This window comes from Sapajus apella, unplaced genomic scaffold, assembly GCF_009761245.1.
Source record: "Sapajus apella isolate SASKATOON/1434 unplaced genomic scaffold, GSC_monkey_1.0 scaffold3, whole genome shotgun sequence".
In the NCBI taxonomy this organism is placed as follows: Eukaryota; Metazoa; Chordata; class Mammalia; order Primates; family Cebidae; genus Sapajus; species Sapajus apella.
In genome coordinates, this window is record NW_022436943.1 from 62709003 (window position 1) to 62731015 (window position 22013).

Genomic DNA, 22013 nt, shown 5'->3' on the forward strand with positions numbered 1-22013 from the left:
TGCTGAAGCTGCTGCCTCCCCTCAAGGCTTTTCCTAGTCACTTGGGGATGAAGTTTCCAAGTCGTCAACAGATTTTTACCCCCACCATTCTGCCCCTGCCTCTCAGGAGATAGAGGTGAAGACTTTGGCAGCAGGATAATTGTGAAATCACTGCTGGGGCCAACCCAGGCTTCACAAAAGTCCTCTAACCCATGCTCACTGTTTAATGACTGACATCCCTCTGTGCCTGAGCCCTGAGAAAACCCATGTCCCAGCCCAGCTCATGTTAGCCCAGCTCATGCTCTCATATCTTGAGCTGCCCACAGGTAGTTTCTAACACCTTTGCAAGGAAACATAAATTCCTCTCACAGTGTCTTCCAAGCTTGCCACTTTCTGCCTCAGAGACATGGCTGAGTTACTTGGAGTTCCTTACAGTCTGCTCACATGTCCTGCTGGCCAAAAACCTGTGGAGGCAATGAGCCGCAAGATCCAGGGGCTGGAGTTAGCCCTGCTCACTTTAACGCTCCTCTGCCATCCCTGCTCAAACCAGCAAGGTGAATGAGGCAGCAAGGCAGCCCCACGTTCCCAAATGCTTAGCTTCTTGGCCTTCCCATGAGAAAATATTACTTCACAGAACAGAAAAAAAGCAATCCCACCCACAAAAGAGAATTCAGAGGACTGCTTGTGGTTCCAGGCCCTGGGAGAGGAAGGGACAGTGCCCTGGTCACCGGCACATGGTAGAGGCTCCATAAATGTCTGCTGCTTTTCACGAGCACCTGTGTCGTCTCTGTCACCTACAGATGTGCCCACTTAGTCCTCACAACAACTTCAGGTTCAGGGAACCTCCTCGGGGATGCCAGATAATGTTTCCAAAGCCACACAGCCAGAAATGGGTCAATTCAAATTCACCGCAGTGGGGATTCAAACTCGGGGTCTGCTGCTCCAAGGGCAGTGCCCCCTTCCCTGTCCAGACCCCTCACATTATTCTGCATTTCTAGCACAACCGGCTGGAAGTCCACAGGTGCCAGAGTGACGTGGTCAGGAGCTCACCTTCAAAGTAGCCCTAAAAGCACAGAGACTGTTGGGTGCTGTGGAACCGTGGAGGGCTCTTGTGTCCACCCCTTGAAGAGGGAGAGAGCCCCTTGGACTCAAAAAGCCTTTTTCTCCTGTGAGGTCACGTATGAAGTCTTCTGGGGGAGAACATAAGGGAGTGGGAACACAGATGTGCTCTGTACTATTGGCTTAGGCCAATAACGGTGTCAGCTTGTCCCCTGCCAGTGAGATGGTGATGCATAACTCCAGGAATAAGTGGTATGCACAAGTGGGGCTCCTCCCAGAAGAGGGGCAAGGGGTGGCTACCTGCCCAGGAAAAGCAGCCCCACGTCTGGCAGGCAGGGAGCCCGAGCACAGCACTTGGCAGGCTGCCCCTTGGCTTTGAGCCCCGTGCCTCATTCCCACAGTAGCACCAGCAACCCTGGGCTCCAGATACTTAGGGCCATGACTGATTATCCAAACTAGACCCAGTGAGCATCCTGAGGACAAGGGACAGGTTTAGTCTCTCTGAGTCCCTAATTCATTTCCACAGAGTTGGGAGAAAGTACAAATTAACTGAATGAATTTTTCCAGGGATGAGCTGAAGGAATGTAATTGTAGCTTTCAGTTATCACCTACACAAGGTCACAGTTCATCAATGAACATCTAGCCACATAAGCTTGTGTCTGGGAACATATACTGAGCACTAGCTGTGCACCTGGCATTGGAGGAAGCCATGCTTCCTTGGAGCAGCGGTCTTGTGTGTGTGTTCAGCCCACACAGATTACACAACACACTCAACTCTGAGCTGCATTTGAGCTTCATGTCCACCACATGCAAGATGCAGAGGATGTGGCTCTTCAGCGGAGGGGAAACTGAGGTTTACAAAAGTTGCATACATCATACCCCACTCTCTCCCGCAGTATCAGATTTCCATCCCTTCCATGAGTTTAATGCGGCTAGAAGAGAAAAAAATACGCATTGAAAAAAACAGAAACAGGCCTGGTGCAGTGGCTCACGCCTGTAAGCCCAGCACTTTGGGAGGCTGAGGTGGGGGGATCACCTGAGGTCAGGAGTTCGAGACCAGCCTGGACAGCATGGTGAAACTACATCTCTATTAAAATTACAAAAATTAGCCAGGCATAGTGGCAGGTGTCTGTCATCCCAACTACTTTGGAGTCTGAGGCAGAAAAAATGCTTGAACCCTGGAGGCAGAGGCTGCAGTAAGCCAAGATTGTGCCACTGCACTCCAGTCTGGGCAACAAGAGCAAAACTCTGTCTCAAAAAAAAAAAATAATAATAAAACCATAAACAAACAAAAAAGGACATTTAGTTGACCCTTGAACAGCTTGGGGTCAGGGGTGCCTGCCACCTACACAGTCGAAAATCCACATGTAATTTTTGACTCCACCAAAACTTAACTACTAATAGCCTACTATTGACCCGAAGTCTTACAGATAACATAAAAGTCAATTAACGTGTATTTTGTATGTTATATGTAGTACGTACTACATTCCTACAATAAAGTAAGCTAGAGAAAAGAAAACATTATTAAGAAACTCATAAGAAAGAGAGGATATATTTACTGTTCATTAAGTGGAACACTATAAAGGCCTTCATCCTCATCTTCACGTTGAGTAGGTGGAAGAGAAGGAAGAGGAGGGGTTGGTTTTGCTGTCTCAGGGGTGGCAGAGGTAGAAGAAAATCTATGTTAAGTGGACCCACGCAGCTCAAACCTGTGTTGTTCAAGGATCAATTGTGCCCTGAGCTATACTGGGTAATTCCCATAATTATCCACAAGAGAAAGGTCCCTATCTTCCTTCTTCACCTACCACAGGGCTCAGAGCAGGGTCACTGCTCTGGTTTTCCACTGTAACCCTTTAGAGCAGAAATGAGTTTCACACGTCAGGTAACCTACAAACCAGCAAGAATTCTGTCCCTGGCTGGCCTCCTCTATTCCAACCCAACACCCTTCAAAGGCCTCAGCAAGGGCTGAGGGCAGGAGGGAGGGAGAGAAAGCAGAGACCTGTACTGCCCTATGCGTATATTTGGAGACTCTTGTGCCTAATTTTCAAAGGCAGGGAGCACAATCCCATAGAGCCAAATGTGTTCTAGATGCATGAGGCGAGGCCAGGAGCAGGTGGAGAAGAAGGCTTCATTCCACCATTTGACCAGAGCCGTCCGTCCTCCTCGTAGTGAAGATGATCATGTCACTTGCTGGGTCAAAACCCTTCAGGGGCAACCCACTGCTTTTAGGACAGTCCTAGCTCCCAGCATAATCCACAAGCTCCCTCATAGCTTGCTTTTCCTGTTGCCCTCTCCACTTATAGACCCTGAGCCCGTGTGCGTGTGTGCCTGTGTGCACCTAGGTTCTGGCTTCCGGAGATGGCGCTATTTGCTGCCTTTGCTCTGCTTTCCCCTCTGCCTGGAACACCCTCAGCCTTGTCATTCTGGTGAACACCCCCCATCTTCGAGAGCTCAAACACTGCCTTATCTGGGACGTTCCCACCCTGGAAACCAACCCTTCTGTCCTCCCTGGCTGTCACCACTGCACCCTGCAGAGCACCCATCCTGTCCTTGCTGTGTTAGGCACTGGGGATCCAGAGACCAAGGTGGGGTCCTCCCTATGTTTAAGAAGCCCAGCCTCCTGTGCAAGGATTATATGCTACTTATTATCAGTAGTTAAGTCTTCCTCTTTATCACATTTAATTAATCAATATTTGTACAGAGCCTTTCTGTTTACAAATGTTTTCACGCGTGCCGTCTCAGTTAATCTGCATATCTTGGGAATCATGAGTGTTCACTTCCAAATCTTTGAAAAACACAGCCAGATGCAAAGCAAATGTACGAGGTTAATAAAACACCTTCCCTGTCAGTTTATACGAGGCCATTAGCAGTAAAATATTTGGTAATGTACCACAGTCCAAGACAGTTTGAAGCCACAGGGCAGCTTTGAGATACTGTCTATATTTATGTGACTGAAGACCACTGCGACCTGGTTTGGCATTTGAGGAAAAAATGATTGCTTAGTTCACTCTGCCCCTGGGGAACGTGAAGCCCAATGGAGATCTGTGAGGTTCTCTTCGGAAGCTGTACACCTGAGGCGTGTGGGCTCATCTCTCCAAAAAGGAGTGCTATGCTCAGAATGTTTGGTTAGTATCCAAAGTCTACAGAGCAAAAGCTTGAACTCCGTCATGGAGAATGTGATGTGAAGGCTTTCACACCGGATTAGAGGTGAGCATCATGATGTGGGTGCTCCTGGGTGGGTGTGCCTTCAGTTGGGGCATCTCTCCCTGAAGGAAAATAGGCTGTTTGCATCCCATGCACAAGCTCTGGAGTGAATGACTACAGGTGCAGGGACTCAGCCCAGCCCCACTTCAGATCAAATAAATTAGCAAATTGTCATAAATAGAAATTACGCTAATGGAAAGACTGCTTTAAATGATTAATGAGCCTCTTTCCCATGACTTTGTTTTCCAATTTGCCTCATGAACTTTCAGAATGCTGATACTCTTGCTGTTCTCATCTCAGTAAGTGCCCCAGCATCTCGGCTGAGCTCCATGGTGCCAGAGACCCAACTGGACGGAAGACGTCACGCAGTGGGATGTGCTGCCAAGGGGACAGGTCTGCTGCTGGCTCACTGCTGCAAGTCCTGCTTAGGTGAGAATATTCCAGAGTCCCGCAATGGAGAGTGGGTGAAACGGACAGAGCTCTGCATGGGACGATGGGTATCAAACAGTAGTGAAACCTAGGAATGCTGCCATCGCCATAGGTCTCCTCTGGAAAGCGGGGACAGTGCAAGGCCATGGCAGAGGCCAGAGGCTCTTGCGCTGTTCTGAGATAAAGCTGTGTGCACAGCACTGAGGGCAGCAGCTGCCCATGCCCCCGGCTCTGCCACAGACGAGCTGGGTGACCTGCGGCAAGAGAGTTGACCTCGCTGGGCCTCACTCACTTTTTTCATCTGTGCAACGTGCATAAAACTGCTTCAGAGAGTTGTTGTGAAAGTTAAGGGAATAAATCTATATAAATTGCCCAGAATGGTGCCTGGCATCTAGTAAGCGCCATATGGGTTTTAGCTGTTACTTAAGCTCTGTAATTTCATGATTCTATTACATAAGATACACATGCTCACAGTAATCATCACACTAAAAATACACAGAGTATGTACATGTCCAACATGTATCCAATCTCACAAACACAATGCACGTCAATCCGTGTGCATGTTCACACACACGTGCACATACCTGAAGGTGGGAAATGGTGCTATGAAGGCTGGAAAGGCCCTTCCCCACTCTCCTGATTATATCTGAAGTTTGCGCTTCCTATGTGTCAAACCCTGATTACTTTCAAAGTCATTTCAAGGTGTACATGGCCACCACATTTGGATTTGGGGGAGGCAGCAACCAAATCTGTGCCTCTCCCACCTTACCCCCTAGCGCATCGAAGGCCAAACAGCCAGGGCAATGTGGCGGCCTCACTGGCTGGCAAGGCAGGAAGTCTGCGGCTGGCAGGGCTTCCCTGCCACAGGAGATTAAAGGCCTCAGAACCACGTTATTACAAACAGCTATAAAAGTCAAATTCCCTCAAGGCAGATACAAAATGCAACCCTGCATTTTACTTAAAATGATCAAGGAATCAGCTGTACTGATGGCAGGAGCCATTTATAGTAAAATTCATTTAGAGAAAACTATTTCTCCAAACATGACGATTAGAAAAACATAGTGTGCTGAGTTTTAAAAGAATCTTGTTTAGAGACATTTAATTTTTTTTAGGAGATGAGGAGACACAGCTCCCTTAGGAAGCATGTCTGAGAATCGGCAAGAAGCTACTTTGAGAGAATAAAGGGTGGGCCCGCACCGCCCAGGTCAAGTGCTTGAAGAGGGAGAGGTCATTCAAGGCAACTCCTGCTTACTGGAAAGAAAGCAGTCTTGAAAATGGAGAACAAGGCCCAGGTGTGACTGTATTCCAGGTGGGATCACCCAAACAGGGCCACTGCGCCTAAAATCCTTACACTGTTCTACTTGTGAAGCCCAAAGAAAGCTGACAAATACCACTGCCACTGCTAAGACACTTCACTGTGTGGAGGGTGACTGTTGTGTGCAACACCCAACAGCCTGAGACTCAAGCTGTGCTTGAGTCCCCTGTGCCTGGGAAGGCAGCTGCCTTGTGGTTTCGAGGAAGGACACAAGGCACCTTGCACTGAGGCCACAGTCGCACTGTCCACATCCTTGCTCTCAAAGCAGCCAAATTGGTTACAAATGCTTCTCCAGACAGAACAGGGGAGGCAGATGCTTATCAGCCTGCTGGGAAGAGATTGCCCAGATGGCCCAGGTCACTGGCCTTCATGGGGATCAGCCAAACTGTGAACCCAACTCTTCCTATTCCAGTTCATAAAGCTGGATTCTGGTACGTCAGCAAATCTCACACCAGTCTTCGAAATGCTCTCCAAAAGGTGATTTGCAAGAAAAACAAGGAAAAGGAAAGGGTGAGCTGACCTGGGCTTGCCCAAGGTGTGTCTCTCCCCCACTTCCAACATAGACGGTCTGTGCAGGCTGCCTCCGCCGTGATACAGGGTCATCTCGTGAGTTGCAGACTCCTTTCCACATGTTCATCACAGCACTTGGCACAGCACGACGGAGCTGGTAGCCATTCTGTTTCATTGAAATGGAAACTATTCATTCAACAAACAGTTTTAGGCTAGGAACGGTGGCTCACACCTATTAATCCCAGCACTTGGGGAGGTCGAGGTGGGCAGATCACCCAAGGTCAGGAATTCGAGAACAGCCTGGCCAACATGGTGAAACCCCGCATCTACTAAAAATACAAAAATTAGCCAGTCATGGTGGCGGGTGCCTGGAGTCCCAGCTACCCAGGAGGCTGAGGTGGGAGAACTGCTTGCACCTGGGAGGCAGAGGTTGCAGTGAACCAAGGTCACACCATTGGCCTGCAGCCTGGGCAACTAGAGTGAAACTCTGTCTTAAAACCAAAGCAAAAAACAAACAGTTTTCATGCCCATGTGGTAGGGATTGTACTTAGGACTTGGGCTAGCAAAAGAGAATACACACTATCAGAGCAGGGTCCACGCCTGATTTTGAGCGCCCGGTGTGCCCGGTGTTCAGTACAACCTCTGGCACATGGTAGCTCCCCAACAAACAGCTGTTGGATGAACAGGATTCTGCCGACCTCAAGACAACACAATCTGGCAAGGGAGACAATCTGCAGAAAAAAAACTAATTTTCTGTACTACTTAAAGACTGTAACTGACAAGAATGAAGTACTGGGTGTTACAGGAGCCCAAGGGAAGGGGGTGTGGCAGCCAGGGTGAGAAAGAAGGGAGGCTGGTGGCAGGGGAGGCTCCGAGGAGCAGATAGTGAGGCCCATTCTAAAGGATGAGTCAGGAGGGCCTCACCCGAGGTCAGGTCACAGAGCAGCATGAGCTCTTCCAGCAGGAAATAGGCAAGGGAAATCCACATTTGCTGACACTTTCCAGGGTCAGGAGCTATGTCAGCACCTTGCAGACGTGACCTCAGTTGACATTGCCAACAGGAAAATAACAAATTTTGGGATACTGACTATCCGTCTAGTTGCACAATCTCCGGTGAGTTACTGAACTTCCAAAATTTACTCATTTTTTGAAAGGGGTAGATACCACCTGCTTTGCAGGTCTGGGGTAAGGAAAATGCATCTGATCACCCATAGGTGATCAAAACGCCTGATGCTTCTTAGAACTCATCCTGACAGCAATGGTCTGCAGCAGGTTTTGTCATTCTGCCTGCACAGATGAGGACATGGCCCTCAGGTCACACCTGTGCGTGCTGGGAGTGGCAGGGCCAGCCTCTGACCCCGGGTTCCCGTGCGCAGCGATGTAGCATCATTAGTCCTACCCCAAAGTCAAACAAAGAAGATTTCTAGATCATGTGGTAAAGCCCATTGTCTGCTATTAACACAGCTCACAGAGAGCTGGCTATGCTAAGGTTTCCCAAGTTGAGTAAAACTGTCTGATGCTGGTAGCTGGAAGGTAAGAAGAAGGTTAAGAGGCCATCAAGGAGCTGAGAGGAAGTGTAGGTTTTATCCAAAAAGCACTGCTGTATAGCAAACCAGCTAGGCTCTCTGGGCTAGATGCTGCCTGTAACCAGGAAGAGATGCCCCCGCCCTCCAGGGAAAAGGCACAGACGTTACAAACAAACATGCCCTCATCAAGGAGGAGAGGCCTGGGTCAGGGGGCTGGGAGGAAGGATTCTTTTAAAACCAGCAGGCTGATGTGGGCAAGAAAGCCTAGGAAACGTAGGAGAAAGGGCTTAAGAGATTTGTCAGCATGAGGAGTCCTTTGTGAAAACTTTGATCCTGGGATAGAATAAGGATAAATGCAGGAAGATAGCAGAAGCCCTCCAACCTGGGGCATGCATGACAGGGAGGGGGCATGGGGGGGGGCAAGGGGAGAGGGCTTCCCCTGAGTGGGCCACAGGAACAGGGACTTGCCCCGTGTAGCTCCTGTGAAGTAGGAGCCCTTGCTTTCCCCACTGAGAACAGAGAAGCAGAGAGAGAAGGCGGCCATGACTGAGGTCATCCACGCAGGAACTGGCGGGAGTGTGGCGGGAACCACCCGAGTCCGACCAGGTTTCCTGGCCTTTCATGGGACATGTGGCCCCAGGCTTGGTGGGGGTGGCTTTCTAAGACTTCAATCTGGTCATGCTAATATTCTGCCTTCTGGGTCCCACGCTGAGGACGGCAAAGCACGTGCTGGGCCCTGGGCCCTCTCTGTCTCTCCATGTGACCAGGATCGGGCTGAGATCTCCATCCATTTCTGACAGCCCTGACGTGATGGAAGCTCCCATCAGCCCAGCAATGCTGCACTGCAAGTGCCCATCTCTGTGTCTGTCCCCTCCCCTTAGATGGGGGCATCTCCAGGGCTCAGCTCACAAGAACAAGCAGATCTGCAGAGGACCTGCCATTAAGAGGAGAAGAGCAGGGCCGGGGCCCGCGGCAGCCCCAGGCTGCCCATCATGTCATTGTAGACGCTGCGTCGACAGGTATGCACCTACCGGGTGCAGGATCCCGATTTCCTTTCAAATGCATCCCCCTAGCCCATGTGCCACCCCAGGCCATTGCTGCAACTATGGACGGGTGTCAAATGAAGCTCAAATGTTTGTACAAAGTCTAAATGTTTAGAAAACATTATTAAAATGTAGAATGAAATTATTAGCCAATTCAATCTTTGGTCTTTCCATCTGCTTGAATTCAGGTTTACAGTAGCAAAATTCTGACCCTGGAAAGTGTCGGCTATTCATCTGATGCCAGATGTCATTAACAGATGAGAGTGGGGGCAGGGGATAGAGAGAGAGATACTGAGAGAGAGACAGACAGAGAGAGAGAGAATACGTCCTTAATGTTAACTCCCCTTCACTAAATTTGCCCATAGGAACAATCAAGCTCTCATAAACTTCTGATCAGTAAATGTACGGGCAGATGTGTCTGGCACATGGTAGGCAATCAATAAATATGTGTGCTGCATGAATTATTAAGCAAATATACAGAAAATGGAGAGGTCAAATGCAAAGACATTTTCCATACTCCTTTGATACTGGTTTTTAAGGACACAAGTGTTCTGTGGGCCACTGTCATCCCATGAGAAGGCAACATGTGCTGGGCAGGGACTGCAGGCTGGCAGGTGAGCTCCGGGTGCAGAAGCTGGCTACGCTGCTTGCCATTTGTGAAGTGGAGCTGCAGTTTTTACCTGTAAGACGGATAATGCAACCGCCCCAGGAGCCAGGCTGCTGACAAGGGCGACATGGCCCAGGGCAGCACCGGCCCAGGGTGGCGGCTGGGAAGCGGCAGCTCTGACACGATCAGGGTGCCCCTGTGTGTCCAGTACAATAAGGCCCTGTGATGGGTGGGGAGGGCTCGATCTCTGTGAAGCATAGGGACGCAGAGGTCAAAATCCCAACCATCCAAGGGCTCTGGATTGTATCTGAGCCTAGAGTAAGATCATTCAGGAGAAAGAATAGCCTCCTGCCCCTTTCTCCACTGGTGCTGCTGGTGTGGAGCTGGGGCTGCATCTGACCCATCCAGGACCACCTTGCTCTGCACAGAGCTCCTGGCCAGAAGCTGAATCTCCGAGACCCCAAATAAGAGCTGTCTTCCGCCTCACATGGACCCGCTTCAACCCTCAGCCTATCAGAAAGACTCAGTCACTATCAGAAAGACCCAACAGAAAAATAGAAAGATTATCAGAAAGATCCAAGATGCAGCACAAATGCCAGGAGATGAGGGCCAGGGTCCCTCCCTTCCCAGCCAGACAGTGGAGGGGTTGTCTGTGGAGCTTTCTCCTTTGAAGTCTGAGACTTGTAGGGTAAGCACTTCACCTGCAAATCTTCCTACATTGGTCCCTGGCTCCACCCCTCACTGGCTGGGACTCAGTTTCCTCCATGGGAGCCACAGCGCTGGTCAGGGAGATGCGGAGGAGATCAATGGGATGACGAGTGCATGCCTGATGCAGCGGGAATCAGCCTGACTTGCTTCCTTGCTACAGCATTCGGCTCGTTAGTCAGGAAGAACTGGCTGGACCCTGACTTTATGCTGAGCTCTGTGGGGAATGCAAAGGAAAGACAACTCCCACCATCCCCACCTTTTTACTTCTCTCTGCAACAGAGATGAATGCCTGTCACTTCACAACCGACTGTCCCTGCTCAATCTGAGTCCCCACACACTCTATTTTTCATGACTGGTTCAAAAACTTCCTGTCTACATGCAAAGTGCTTATTTCGTCACAAACTCCTTGGAGACAGTGGGTCTACCAGGCCCAAAGTCCCTTTAGCTTGATCAAATGAACTGGCCTCAGGTTCTGGAACCTAAGCTGTGTGTAGAGTGAGAACACTTTTGGAGTCTGGGAGGCCACCTGGAAGGACCCCAGACCGCACGACGGAGCAATGCGAGCACCCCTGTATCTGCAGAATGTGTGCATGACTGAGATCACTGACAGAATTCCCATCAGAGCTGCCTCTTCCTGGAGACGGGCTCTCACGCCTCAGTATTTTGGGGCTATTTCCTAAATCTGTTCCTTTGATAAACTTCTATCCACTCCTAGCAGCCACTCAAATATCACCCCCTCTAGGAAGCCTTCCTTGAATGCCCCCAGTGGCTTCTGAACCTGCAGCACTCGGCAGGGGACTCTGTCCTGGCTCCCTGACAGTGTTTAATTCCCAGAGGACACATCCATTTCCTACCAGACAAACAACTGCATTGAGACCTTGTCTTTGCATCTCAGCCTCTTAAATGCCTTGCAAAACACCTGGCTCAAGAGTAGCTGCTCTCCAGAGATTGCTGAACTAGCAAGTGAGGGACCCTGGGCTTCTCCAGAGCACTCGGCCAGCCAGCAGAGCGTCTGCGAGGAGGCAGGTGCGGATCTGAACTTCAGAGAAGGCTATCTGGTGCCGTAGCACAATCCTGCTGAAAACTCTCTCCAACTTTTCAAAATGGCATCTTCATGCCTCGGTAAGCTGTACAATCCGATTTCAGTTTCTCAGACAATTGCACTCGTGTTTTCAGCTGTCAGTCTGTGAACCCCCCGAGCCCGGCGCTGATAGGTGGCCATTAGAACCTGTCACTAACATGAATATCAACACTGGCAAGAAGCATGTGATCCAAAGGAATGAGCACCACTGGCTCCAAAAGGACCTTTCCTCAACCCCAATCAATACTGCGTTGAGTGGGGCCTTTAACGCATTAAGGGGTTAAGGAAATGCCAGGCCTTTGGTCCACCTCTCTTGCCACAGCATTTCTGAGCTATCTGTGGTGAAAATTCAATAGCTAAGACACTCATGGGTCTCTCTTAGAGGTTGGAACCCTGGGCGAAGGTGCCCCCAGGCCCAGGTGGCCCCAGGAAAAGGATATGATTCTCCAGTGGATGCCCAGCTTGCTGTGGATCTCCAGGCCTCGGGCTTCCCGCCGCTCTTCCTCCAGCTGCTTGGGATTTGCGAATTGCCCCTTCTCCCCAGGGGACTCCGGGAAACTCTCAAAGTTGAACTTGTCCACTTGAATAGCCATCCTACGAGAAAGGGGAAAACACAGCAAAGAATTCATCAGGAGGGCAATTTCTGCTGGCCGTTGGAGAATCAGCACATGCCAGCATGAGACACTATAATGAATCATTATCGTTAGTAATTCATAACGGATTCATTCTAAGAAAATGAAATAATAGACTCCCAAGGTGGCCCTGACTTCAGAGCTGGTTCAACACACAGTTTGGAGCTGAAGGCACAGTCATTGCTTCAAACCTCTGGGAAGACCTGTGTTTCAATTCCCTAACACAGCAAGGCAGACAAGAACCAGTGTGCCACAGAGAATGAGCTGGATGGCAATTTAAACTCCTGGCAGACAGTCATGGACAACGCTGACAATTATTTAACCCTGAGGACCCATCAGCCCACTGGGAACTCCCAGTTTATCCTCTGAGTGTGGCCTGCTGTCTCCCACCCGCCTTTCCTTCTCCAGCCGGGTGGGGGTACCCCTCCCACACCCCCCCCACAAGTTCCCATTTGGAACGGTTGTATTTACCTAATGTCTACCCCCCACTGTATCTAGGAAATGACTGGCCTGCTTTTGAATTTATAGGTTCATAGGCGGAAGGGACTTGCCTTGTCTCAAATGAGACTTTGGACTGCGGACTTCTGAGTTAATACTGAAATGCGTTAAGACTTTGGGAGACTGTTGGAAAGGCATGATTTGTTTTGAAATGTGAAGATATGAGACTTGGGAGGGCCCGGGAGTGGAATGATATGGTGTGTCACTGTGCCCCCATCCAAATCTCATCTTGAACTGTCCTCCCATAATTCCCATGTGTTGTGGGAGGGACCTGGTGGGAGACATTGAATCACGGACGTGGCTTCCCCTATACTGTTCTCATGGTAGTGAATAAGTCTCAGGAGATCTGTGGTTTTATCAGGGATTTCCACTTTTCATCTTCCTCATTCTCTCTGCTGCTGCCATCCATGTAAGACGGGACCTGCTCCTCCTCTCCTCACCTTCAGCCATGACTGTGAGGCTCCCCCAGCCACGTGGAACTGTAAGTCCGATTAAACCTCTTTCTTTTGTAAATTGCCCAGTCTCAGGTATGTCTTTATCAGCAGCATGAAAACAAACTAATACAATGACTGATGGTTCATCAGTCAATGGATAAGAGTAGGCGTCTTAGGCTGGGTGCTATAGCTCACACCTGTAATCCCAGCACTTTGGGAGGCCAAGGCAAGCAGATCACTTGAGATTAGGAGTTCAAGACCAGCCTGGCCAAGTGGTGAAACCCCATCTGTACCAAAAACACAAAAATAAGCCAGGCATGGTGGTGCACGCCTGTAGTCCCAGCTACTCAGGAGGCTGAGTCAGGAGAATCGCCTGAGCCCTGGCGGCGGAGGTTACAGTGAGCCGAGGTTGTGCCACTGCATTCTAGCCTAGGTGGTAGAGTGAGACTCTGTTCCAGAAAAACAAACAAACAAAACAGCACTTTATATTATCACATAGACTGCGCTGCAGCCAAAATGCTGAGCAAAACCATGCTGTAATTGGCCTCTGTGGCTTCTCCCTTGAACAAGCAGGAAATAGAGGACCTGCTGTTAAGGGATATAAAGGCAAGATTAAGTCCAAAGAAGACGTCTCCATCTCCAAGACGGCTTGGGAAAGAACTACTGCAGTGTCAATCAATCTGTGGCATTTGGCCTGAGGCACGACCGTGGGGCTGAGCCACAGAAGGGCTGGAGACGCTCCCCATAAGCAGCGGACACTGCTTTTGTTGCGAAACATGATTTTTAAAAACCCCTTTTACTATATTCTTTTCTGGCTAAGTAGATAGCTTATTGTTAAAGGGTTGGAAGACAGAGAAAAAGCATACAAAAGAAAAGCGTTCAAATATTACACTCTAATGTTAACATCTGTATAGTCTTTTCCCTATAAAGGCTATTTGTATTTAACATAGTTTAAAATCACTACATATATATGTATAAATCATGATGCATTATATATACAAAGAAACACACCCACACAGTTTGAAGTCTTGTTTGATTCTCTTAACACACTATGAACATTTTTCCGTCGTTAAAAATTAGTCTGTAAAATATTCTCTCATATGGTTGTATCACAGCCTACAGAACCACTCTCTTATTTTTTGGACTCTCAGCTCTTTTCCATGTTTGAAAAAATGACTACCGCAGAAAAAGGCCTGACAAACATCTTTGTGCTGAATGTTTCTGCCTGCACTTATGACTGACTCTCAGACCTGTTTCTAGAAGGGGAGCTACTGATAGGAGGGTGTGAGATGTTTCAGGTCCAGATGCCGAGTCTTCCAGAAGCTCATCCCCGGGCAGCGTGGGCAGGCCTGTCTCTCTCTGCATCACTGCCAATACTGGTGATGATTGGTTTTTAATCTTTGCTAGTAACAGGCAAAATGCTACCTCGCTGATGTTTTAATGTGCAGGTCTGAATTACCCCTGAGGTTGAACATTTTTTCAGAAGCTTATTAACCATGTCTCGTTCTTCCCTTGTGACTAACCTACTTGTGCAGCGAGAGCTTCTCATTTTCCACCCGGCAAAAAGCTCCTCTTATTTCCCCACCTCAAAGGCAGATTAAAGCAAATTAGTGCTCTCTTCAAACAAAAGGTCAGAATATTTCCTAATTTTCACTAAAAAGGCCAACTTAAGTTCACTGCTTGAGAATCCAAAAGGAACTAATAACTTTCACCTTTCAGTTGGCTTTGACAACAGTTCCCAGCACCAGGTTCTCTTCCTGTTGATCACAGAAGGGAGAAACAGCTAGCAGGCAGCTCCCTGAGTCAGAGCACACACTGGATGCTGCAGCCACTGGAACTATGTTTGTGTGATCATCTGGGGGTACCTTTCAACCAATTTCTGGGTGAGTAATCATTATACTGTATTACCCCCTCCAACCTTAACAAAACTGTAGCCGATGCTCCCCATAAAACAGAAAAGGGAAGAACACAAAACGTAAAGAGCACTTGCTGTGTGTCAAGCCCGTTCCTGGGTGTTCTGTGTGTATGTTCATGTTTTTAACCTATAGCCAGCCCAGGGAAGGCCGTGATCTGCTCCGTGTTACAGATGACGGGCTGCAGCCCTGGGAACCCAAGCCATCTGGCCCAACACCATGGAGCTAGCAAGCCTCGCTCAGAGCCTGTGTCGCAGACTCTGTCCTCTCTGTTTTGTCTTGACCTTTACTTGGCTCTGCTTTGCTTAGACAGGACACCTAAAGAGAGGCCATTTCTTGTTCATGCCGTTTGCAGAGTGGCATGGGACAGAGACCCCGCAACTGCCAAGCCTGCCCACAACAGGCCTGCCGCCGGTGTTCATGGCCAGCCACTTCCCACATTTACAATCACCCTCTCCTCTGCAGCCCTGGGATGGGCCCAAAATCCCAAAGGTGACGCTCCTCTTCCTACGGTCATAAGACTGGGGTACCAAGAAACTGAGTGACTCACCTAAGGACACCCAGCCGCAAGTCCTACTGCCAGAATTCCAAGAGCCAAGGATGATTCCCCCAAACCACAGGGGAGCTCTGCCTAATACCTGCACCCTTCTATCCACGTGCTCCCAGGCACAGCCCCTAAACCTGAGCCCTCTCCTCCTGACTCCTCGCAACAGGAAGTAATGGCAGCCCGGTCACTGTTAACCCGCAAACTGCAAGAGGCTTTCCCATGGAGGAGTCCTCACACCTGGAAGGCAAGAACCCCTGGCCGGCTGCCCTGGTAGGTGGCCTTGCTCTAAATTCAATGGCAGCACCACCAGGACTTTGAACGAGGGCCAAGGCCATCGGGTTTGAGGCTGGTCACTCCTGTGGAGAGCAGGGCACCTGATGACGGTGGGTGGCTGGAGAGATGCAGACGGGATGTCTACCCCATAGGGAGTGCCAGAGGGCACGCAGGTGGTGGCACTTGGCTGAGAGGCTCATGGGTAGACGACTGGCAGGCAGGGACACTGGGTGTTGAAAGGTAAGGAAGAGACCCAGGGCCACCGAGGGGCATGAAGCTGAGACCACCTATTGCAGTCGCCTTCCAGAGGGGAAGTGCAGAAGGCATGGAGGTGTGACTGGCAGTGGCCTGTCCATCACGGTGGGCACTGGGGTAGCAGCACAGCAGAAGATGGCATCAGGCTTCGGAGCCCCACACCTGGGCTGGATGGCCAGCTAGGCTTGGAGGTGACTTTGGGGTGAGGCCTGGTGCTTCCCTGATCGTCTCTGTGGAATGCAGTCAGCACGGCCTGTGCCTAACAGCTAGGAGGATTTGCATGTTCTTACTCAGCGCCAGCAACAGGGTCTCCCATCGCCAGCCCACACTTCATGACCAGCTGAGTGCCTTGACAGCTCCATAACGACTTTCTCGATGAGCAAGCCACTTTCCATACCAACATCAGTGCAGTGATGCCTTGCTGTCACATGCATGCCACCCTCCTCACCACTTGCCCCCCTGCAGCCTCAGAAGCCTGCCCACCTGAAGGTGTGACTTGCACGTGGCGGCACGTCCCTCCTAGTCCTGGGTTTAAGCTTCAACACACAGGTGAGGTCTTATGTTGGGGTGAGTAACACGTATCAGAGAATATTCATGCAATTCCCCATCAGAAAGTGTCCAAAAAGTGATTTGGAACATGGCTGATGCTCTGGCAAGTCACAGCAAAGCAGTGGGAAATCATTATCTTTGGAAACCGTGTGGAAAAGGTGAGTGAGGAAATCTGTGCAGAACTGATGGCGAAGGCGCCTGCCTCTTCTGCAGTGGGTGTTGGTGGGACTGGCCTTTGGGGGCGGGTGTGGGGGCTCCCGGAGAGTGTCAGTGCCAGGCCTTGCCCAGGAGTCTGCACAGCACAGTAACAGCTCTTTGAGTGATGTTATTTTGCTAGAGTGGGCTCTGCTGTGATTGTTTTTTTCTTTTTTTTTTTTGGAGACAGAGTCTCACTCTGTCACCCAGGCTGGAGTGCAGTGGCACGATCTTGGCTCACTGCAACCTCCACCTACTGGGTTCAAGCGATTCTCATGCCTCAGCCTCCCAAGTAGCTGGGATTACAGCCTCCCGCCACCACACCCAGCTACTTTTTGTATTTTTAGTAGAGACACCGTGTTGCCCAGGCTGATCTCAAACTCCTGACTTCAAGTGATCCTCCCACCTCAGCCTCCCAAAGTGCTGGGATTACAGGCCTGAGCCACCGCGCCCAGTCTCGTTTCGGTTGTTAATGAAGTAAGGGCTTCGTGATGAGGACAAGGCATATTACCCACTGTTCGTGTCTGACCAAGATAAGAATCTGGGTCTGGGCTCCCAGTTCAGCACTCCCTGCAGAACAGGAGGGCTTTTTCAGGGAACATCAGGACAGAGACACCTTCCCTGAATAGGCAGAGGGGACAAGAGGCCAGTCCTTGCCACAGCTGTCTGCTGACGCAGAGAGCAATCCTTGGTCCTGGGCTGGGAGCTCTGTGAGGGAAGGGCTGCCTGAGACACTCGCGTCTCTTCCACATGAGACGTAACTTCTCTACACCCAAACTTCCTTTTGGAAAATGAGATGCGTTCTAGCAGGGTCACTGGTCGTCCTGTGAGGACAGGGCTGGTGTGTGGGAATGCTCTCTAGAGATTCACTAAAGGGAATAGACTTGAATCCCAGAAGGAGGAAAGGACCAGGCCCACACAAATCAAGGCAGGACTTCTGTCGAGCTTATATTTAGGTCAGTACAATTACTTTTGAACAGACCTATAAAACACACAGTCAAACTCCGGCTCTTCCGGGAGGCTTGTCCGACTACGTAAACCCCTCAGGACATTTTCCTCCTGGGAGAGTCACATTTGCTCACAATTTTAAAGTTCCTCACAATGTGCAAAATGGTGTGGTTTAGTTTTTTAAGTCTGATTGAGACTGAGAAACCCCATTTTGTAAGATTTTGTGTAAGGAAGATAGATGGTGGATCCAAATGGTCAGCGAAGTATCTGGTATATAAATAGCACTCCGTAAATAGCGGCTGCTGTTGTGATTCTGAATCCCGTGTTACAGATGAAGAGACGAAGGTGCTGAGGAGCTAAGGAGACAACCTGGGGTTGCAAAGTAAAAATGTAAGGCCGTGGAGGGGCTGCATTTCAAATACCAGGTGCAGGGAAGGCCTGGTCCTCCACCCACGCCTCGGAACGCGGCACCCCACGGCCTCCCAGGCAGACGCTCTCCACCACCACTTGATTCTGTTCATCTCTGAAGGCAGAGTTAAATAAAATTAATACTATTACTGAACGCCAATTTTCATGTTTAATTTTATGGCCAAATGTGACAATAATAGTCAAGAGTTGGCACTAAAAAAAGGTGCTGTGATTTTTGAAGAGTATAAGAAAGTGGTGGTTTTTAAAATACCATATCATATGATTCAGTCTTTGAACAGCTGATAACCTCACCAGGGAAGTCATAATGAAGACATTCAAATACAAATCAAGGAGTCGGATTTCAGAGGACTATCCACATCTAATTAAATTGAACTTTCATTGAGAGATAATTGTTAGTTATAAGACTAGTTTTCTAAACGTGTGTGGTACCTCGTATGGGAATCTGCTGCCTGCGCAGAATGCCAGCCTACGTTCTGTTTCGTTAGGAAGTACAAGTGGGGGGGGAGGCAGCCATCTTCTGGACTCTTCCACCCCAAATGAGAAGGGATGTTGAGCAGAAAAGGAAATGGCATGAACAGTGACATCTACATCACGCCCAAGGAAAGGACTGTTTTCTCCTTTAGCCTCCTAGATCAATTATGGTAGAAAAGAGAGATCCTTCCTTATTATTATTTTTAAGTGAAGGGGAAAGACAAGCTGTATTCTTTTTTTTTAACTGCATTTTAGGTTTGGGGGTACATGTGAAGAACAGGCCAGATTGTTGCATAGGTACACACATGGCAGTGTGATTTGCTGCCTTCCTCCCCATCACCTATATCTGGCATTTCTCCCCATGCTATCTCTCCCCAACTCCCCACCCCCACTGTCCCTCCCCTATTTCCCCCGACAGACCCCAGTGTGTGATACTCCCCTTCCTGTGTCCATGTGTTCTCATTGTTCAACACCCGCCTGAGTGAGAACATGCGGTGTTTGATTTTCTGCTCTTTTGTCAGTTTGCTGAGAATGATGGTTTCCAGGTTCATCCATATCTCTACAAAGGACACAAACTCGTCGTTTTTTATGGCTGCATAGTATTTCATGGAGTATACATGTCACATTTTCCCTGTCCAGTCTATCATCGATAGGCATTTGGGTTGGTTTCAGGTCTCTGCTATTGTAAACAGTGATGCAATGAACATTCGTGTGCACGTGTCCTTACAGTAGAATGATTTGTAATGCTTTGGATATATACCCAGTAATGGGATTGCTGGGTCAAATGGAATTTCTATTTCTAGATCCTCGAGGAATCACCACACTGTCTTCCACAATGGTTGAACTAATTTACACCCCACCAACAGTGCAAAAGTGTTCCTATTTCTCCGCATCCTCTCCAGCATCTGTTGTCTCCAGATTTTTTAATGATCGCCATTCTAACTGGTGTGAGATGGTATCTCAATGTAGTTTTGATTTGCATTTCTCTGATGACCAGTGATGATGAGCATTTTTTCATATGTTTGTTGGTCTCATGCATGTCTTCTTTTGTAAAGTGTCTGTTCATATCCTTCGCCCATTTTTGAATGGGCTTGCTTGTTTTTTTCGACAAGCTGTATTCTGAAAGTCGAATCTCTAGGTGATCCAAACACTGCACCATGGGGGACTGCACCAACACTGAAACCATGGTGCCCCCATCCCCTGGGCCCACTGTGGGCCCGTCCGCTGCCAAGCAACAGGCTCTGTGGCCACCACCTCCATCCTTGCAGCAGCCCTGGGAGGGAGCAGTCCACTCATTACAGAAAGTAAGGTCACTTGCCCAGCGCCAGAGATGGCAAATAGGAGACGGAGAATTCCAAACCAGGCTTGCAGGAGCCAGGAATCCATTGTAAGCATGGACTGGAAGGGTCCAGAGAGCTGCTGCCATCATTTGAATTCGGGCACACACACTGACAGGTGCTTGGAGATAATACTGCTCGTTGTTCACAAGCAGCCCAGGGCTCCCACAACCAGATGTGGCCTGTGCGGTGAGGGGGCTGAGAGCTCCGCCAGGCATCTGTGTGGCAAATAAACAAGCTGTGGCCTGGGACCAGGCAGTCTGCGGTCCGGTCTCTGCTCCAGGCAGGGCTAGAAAAACACTCGACGGGAGAAACCTGAGGAGACGCAAGTTCAAGACAGATCCTTGCACTCCTTCGATCCGTAAGTCTATGATTCAGAGGCAGCTCGTTTTTCCGAATCTTGAGCTCCTCACTGTAAACTGGAGGTTGTGTGAGGCCCATCATTTCTTTAGTTTGGATTCTGTGAGTTCAGAGGAGGCCAAGGGTAGCTTCTCCAAAGAGGGGTGGTGTGCTCTGAGCACTCTGCTTCCTCAATCCGTCAGCCTGGCTGGTCTCCCAGGGAAGGGAACCTGCAAAGAGCCCCCACCCTGCACTGGGAAAGCCCCAAATACACAGCATCTCTTTTTATGCTTACAGAGATCCTGTATCACTACCCTCACTCAGGTCACAGAGGGGTGCACTGATTTCATAAGAGTGGAAATTACCTGCCAGTCACCAGAGCATAAGCAAGACGGCCAGAGCAAGGGGCCCTCCCAACATGGAGCCAGCTCCCCTCACCCTTTAGGACTCAGCCAGACACCACCTTCCTAGAGCAGTGCTGTTCTCAGATTGGAAGTGCCCTCCAAACCAGCCAGCACTGAGGGAAAGCGCAGCCCCTTGGCTTGCACTTCTTCGGCTGACCATTTGTTTTAGGACCTTGAAGTATTGTTTTCTTCAGCGCAGAAAACAGTGCTCTAGAAAATGAGATTCACCTAATGCCACTGGCTGCCAGCTGCCCTCCCTCTCCAAAAGGCAGAATGCAATGTAAGACTTGGGCTCCCGCACCACGGGTCATTTTTAATTGATTTCCTTCTGCAGAGGTTTCCAGGGGAAGTAGCTTTTCCATCTTAACAGGGCTGCCTGGCCTGCTGGTCCAAACAGCCACAGGTCCAGGGAAAGCAGAGAGGAGCCGGTGCCGGGGACCTCATTCCTCACAGCCTCTGTGGCACAGCTTGCGAGAGCAGGCCTGGGAGTCCGCAGCGGAGCTCAGGCGCCCACCCCTGCTCTGACTCCCTGTGGCTCTGCCACCCCAGCTAGTGTCTGGCTGCAGGACTGCGTTTGGGACGGGGCTCTGGGCAGAGGAAACAGCAAGGGCTTGCAGCAGCACAGACTGGAGTGCAACCCTCTTCTCACCTATTCACTTTGTGACCAGAGGCAAGTCACTTGAGTGTCCCCAGGCCTTGGTTTTTTATATCCAATGTGGATCTCCTATATCGCAGTGGTAGTCAGAATTTGGGAGAATTGATTTGAACCACTTGTCACATAATTGGTGCTCAAAAAATTATAACTATTATAATACTTTTGGGGACAACTGAAATGTTTTTTTTTCTTCCCATTTATTTATTTTATTGCATTTTAGGTTTTGGGGTACATGTGAAGAACATGCAAAATCGTTGCATAGGTACACACGTGGCAGTGTGATTTGCTGCCTTCCTCCCCATCACCTACATCTGGCATTTCTTCCCTTGCTATCTCTTCCCATCTCCCCACCCCCCACTCTCCCTCCCCTATTTCCCCCCAACTGACCCCAGTGTGTAGTGCCCCCCTCCCTGTGTCCATGTGTTCTCATTGTTCAATACCCACCTATGAGTGAGAACATGCGGTGAGGGATGCACAACTCTGTGAATAAACAAAAATCATTGGGCAGTACACTTTCAATGGATAACCTGCCTGGTGTGTCAATCAAATCTCAATAAAGTTATTAAAAAGTATGGCTATTAAAGGAAGTTATCATGATAAAGATCAAACAAGATAGCTTTCGTGAAGACACTTTGTGAAGGTATAAAACGCAAGATAAATATGAGCTCTGGGC

The 22013-nt window shown here is 49.4% G+C and overlaps 1 protein-coding gene across 4 annotated transcripts in view; it reads right to left on the reverse strand.

The window, feature by feature from the left end:
• The window catches only part of TRAPPC9 (trafficking protein particle complex 9), a 701893-nt gene that overhangs the window by 156093 nt on the left and 523787 nt on the right, over positions 1-22013 (reverse strand). For all 4 annotated transcript variants that reach the window (XM_032246659.1, XM_032246663.1, XM_032246652.1 and 1 more), the window contains one exon: positions 11902-12055. In XM_032246659.1, the coding sequence (XP_032102550.1) occupies positions 11902-12055 (154 nt within the window). The remainder of the gene's footprint in view (positions 1-11901; positions 12056-22013) is intronic.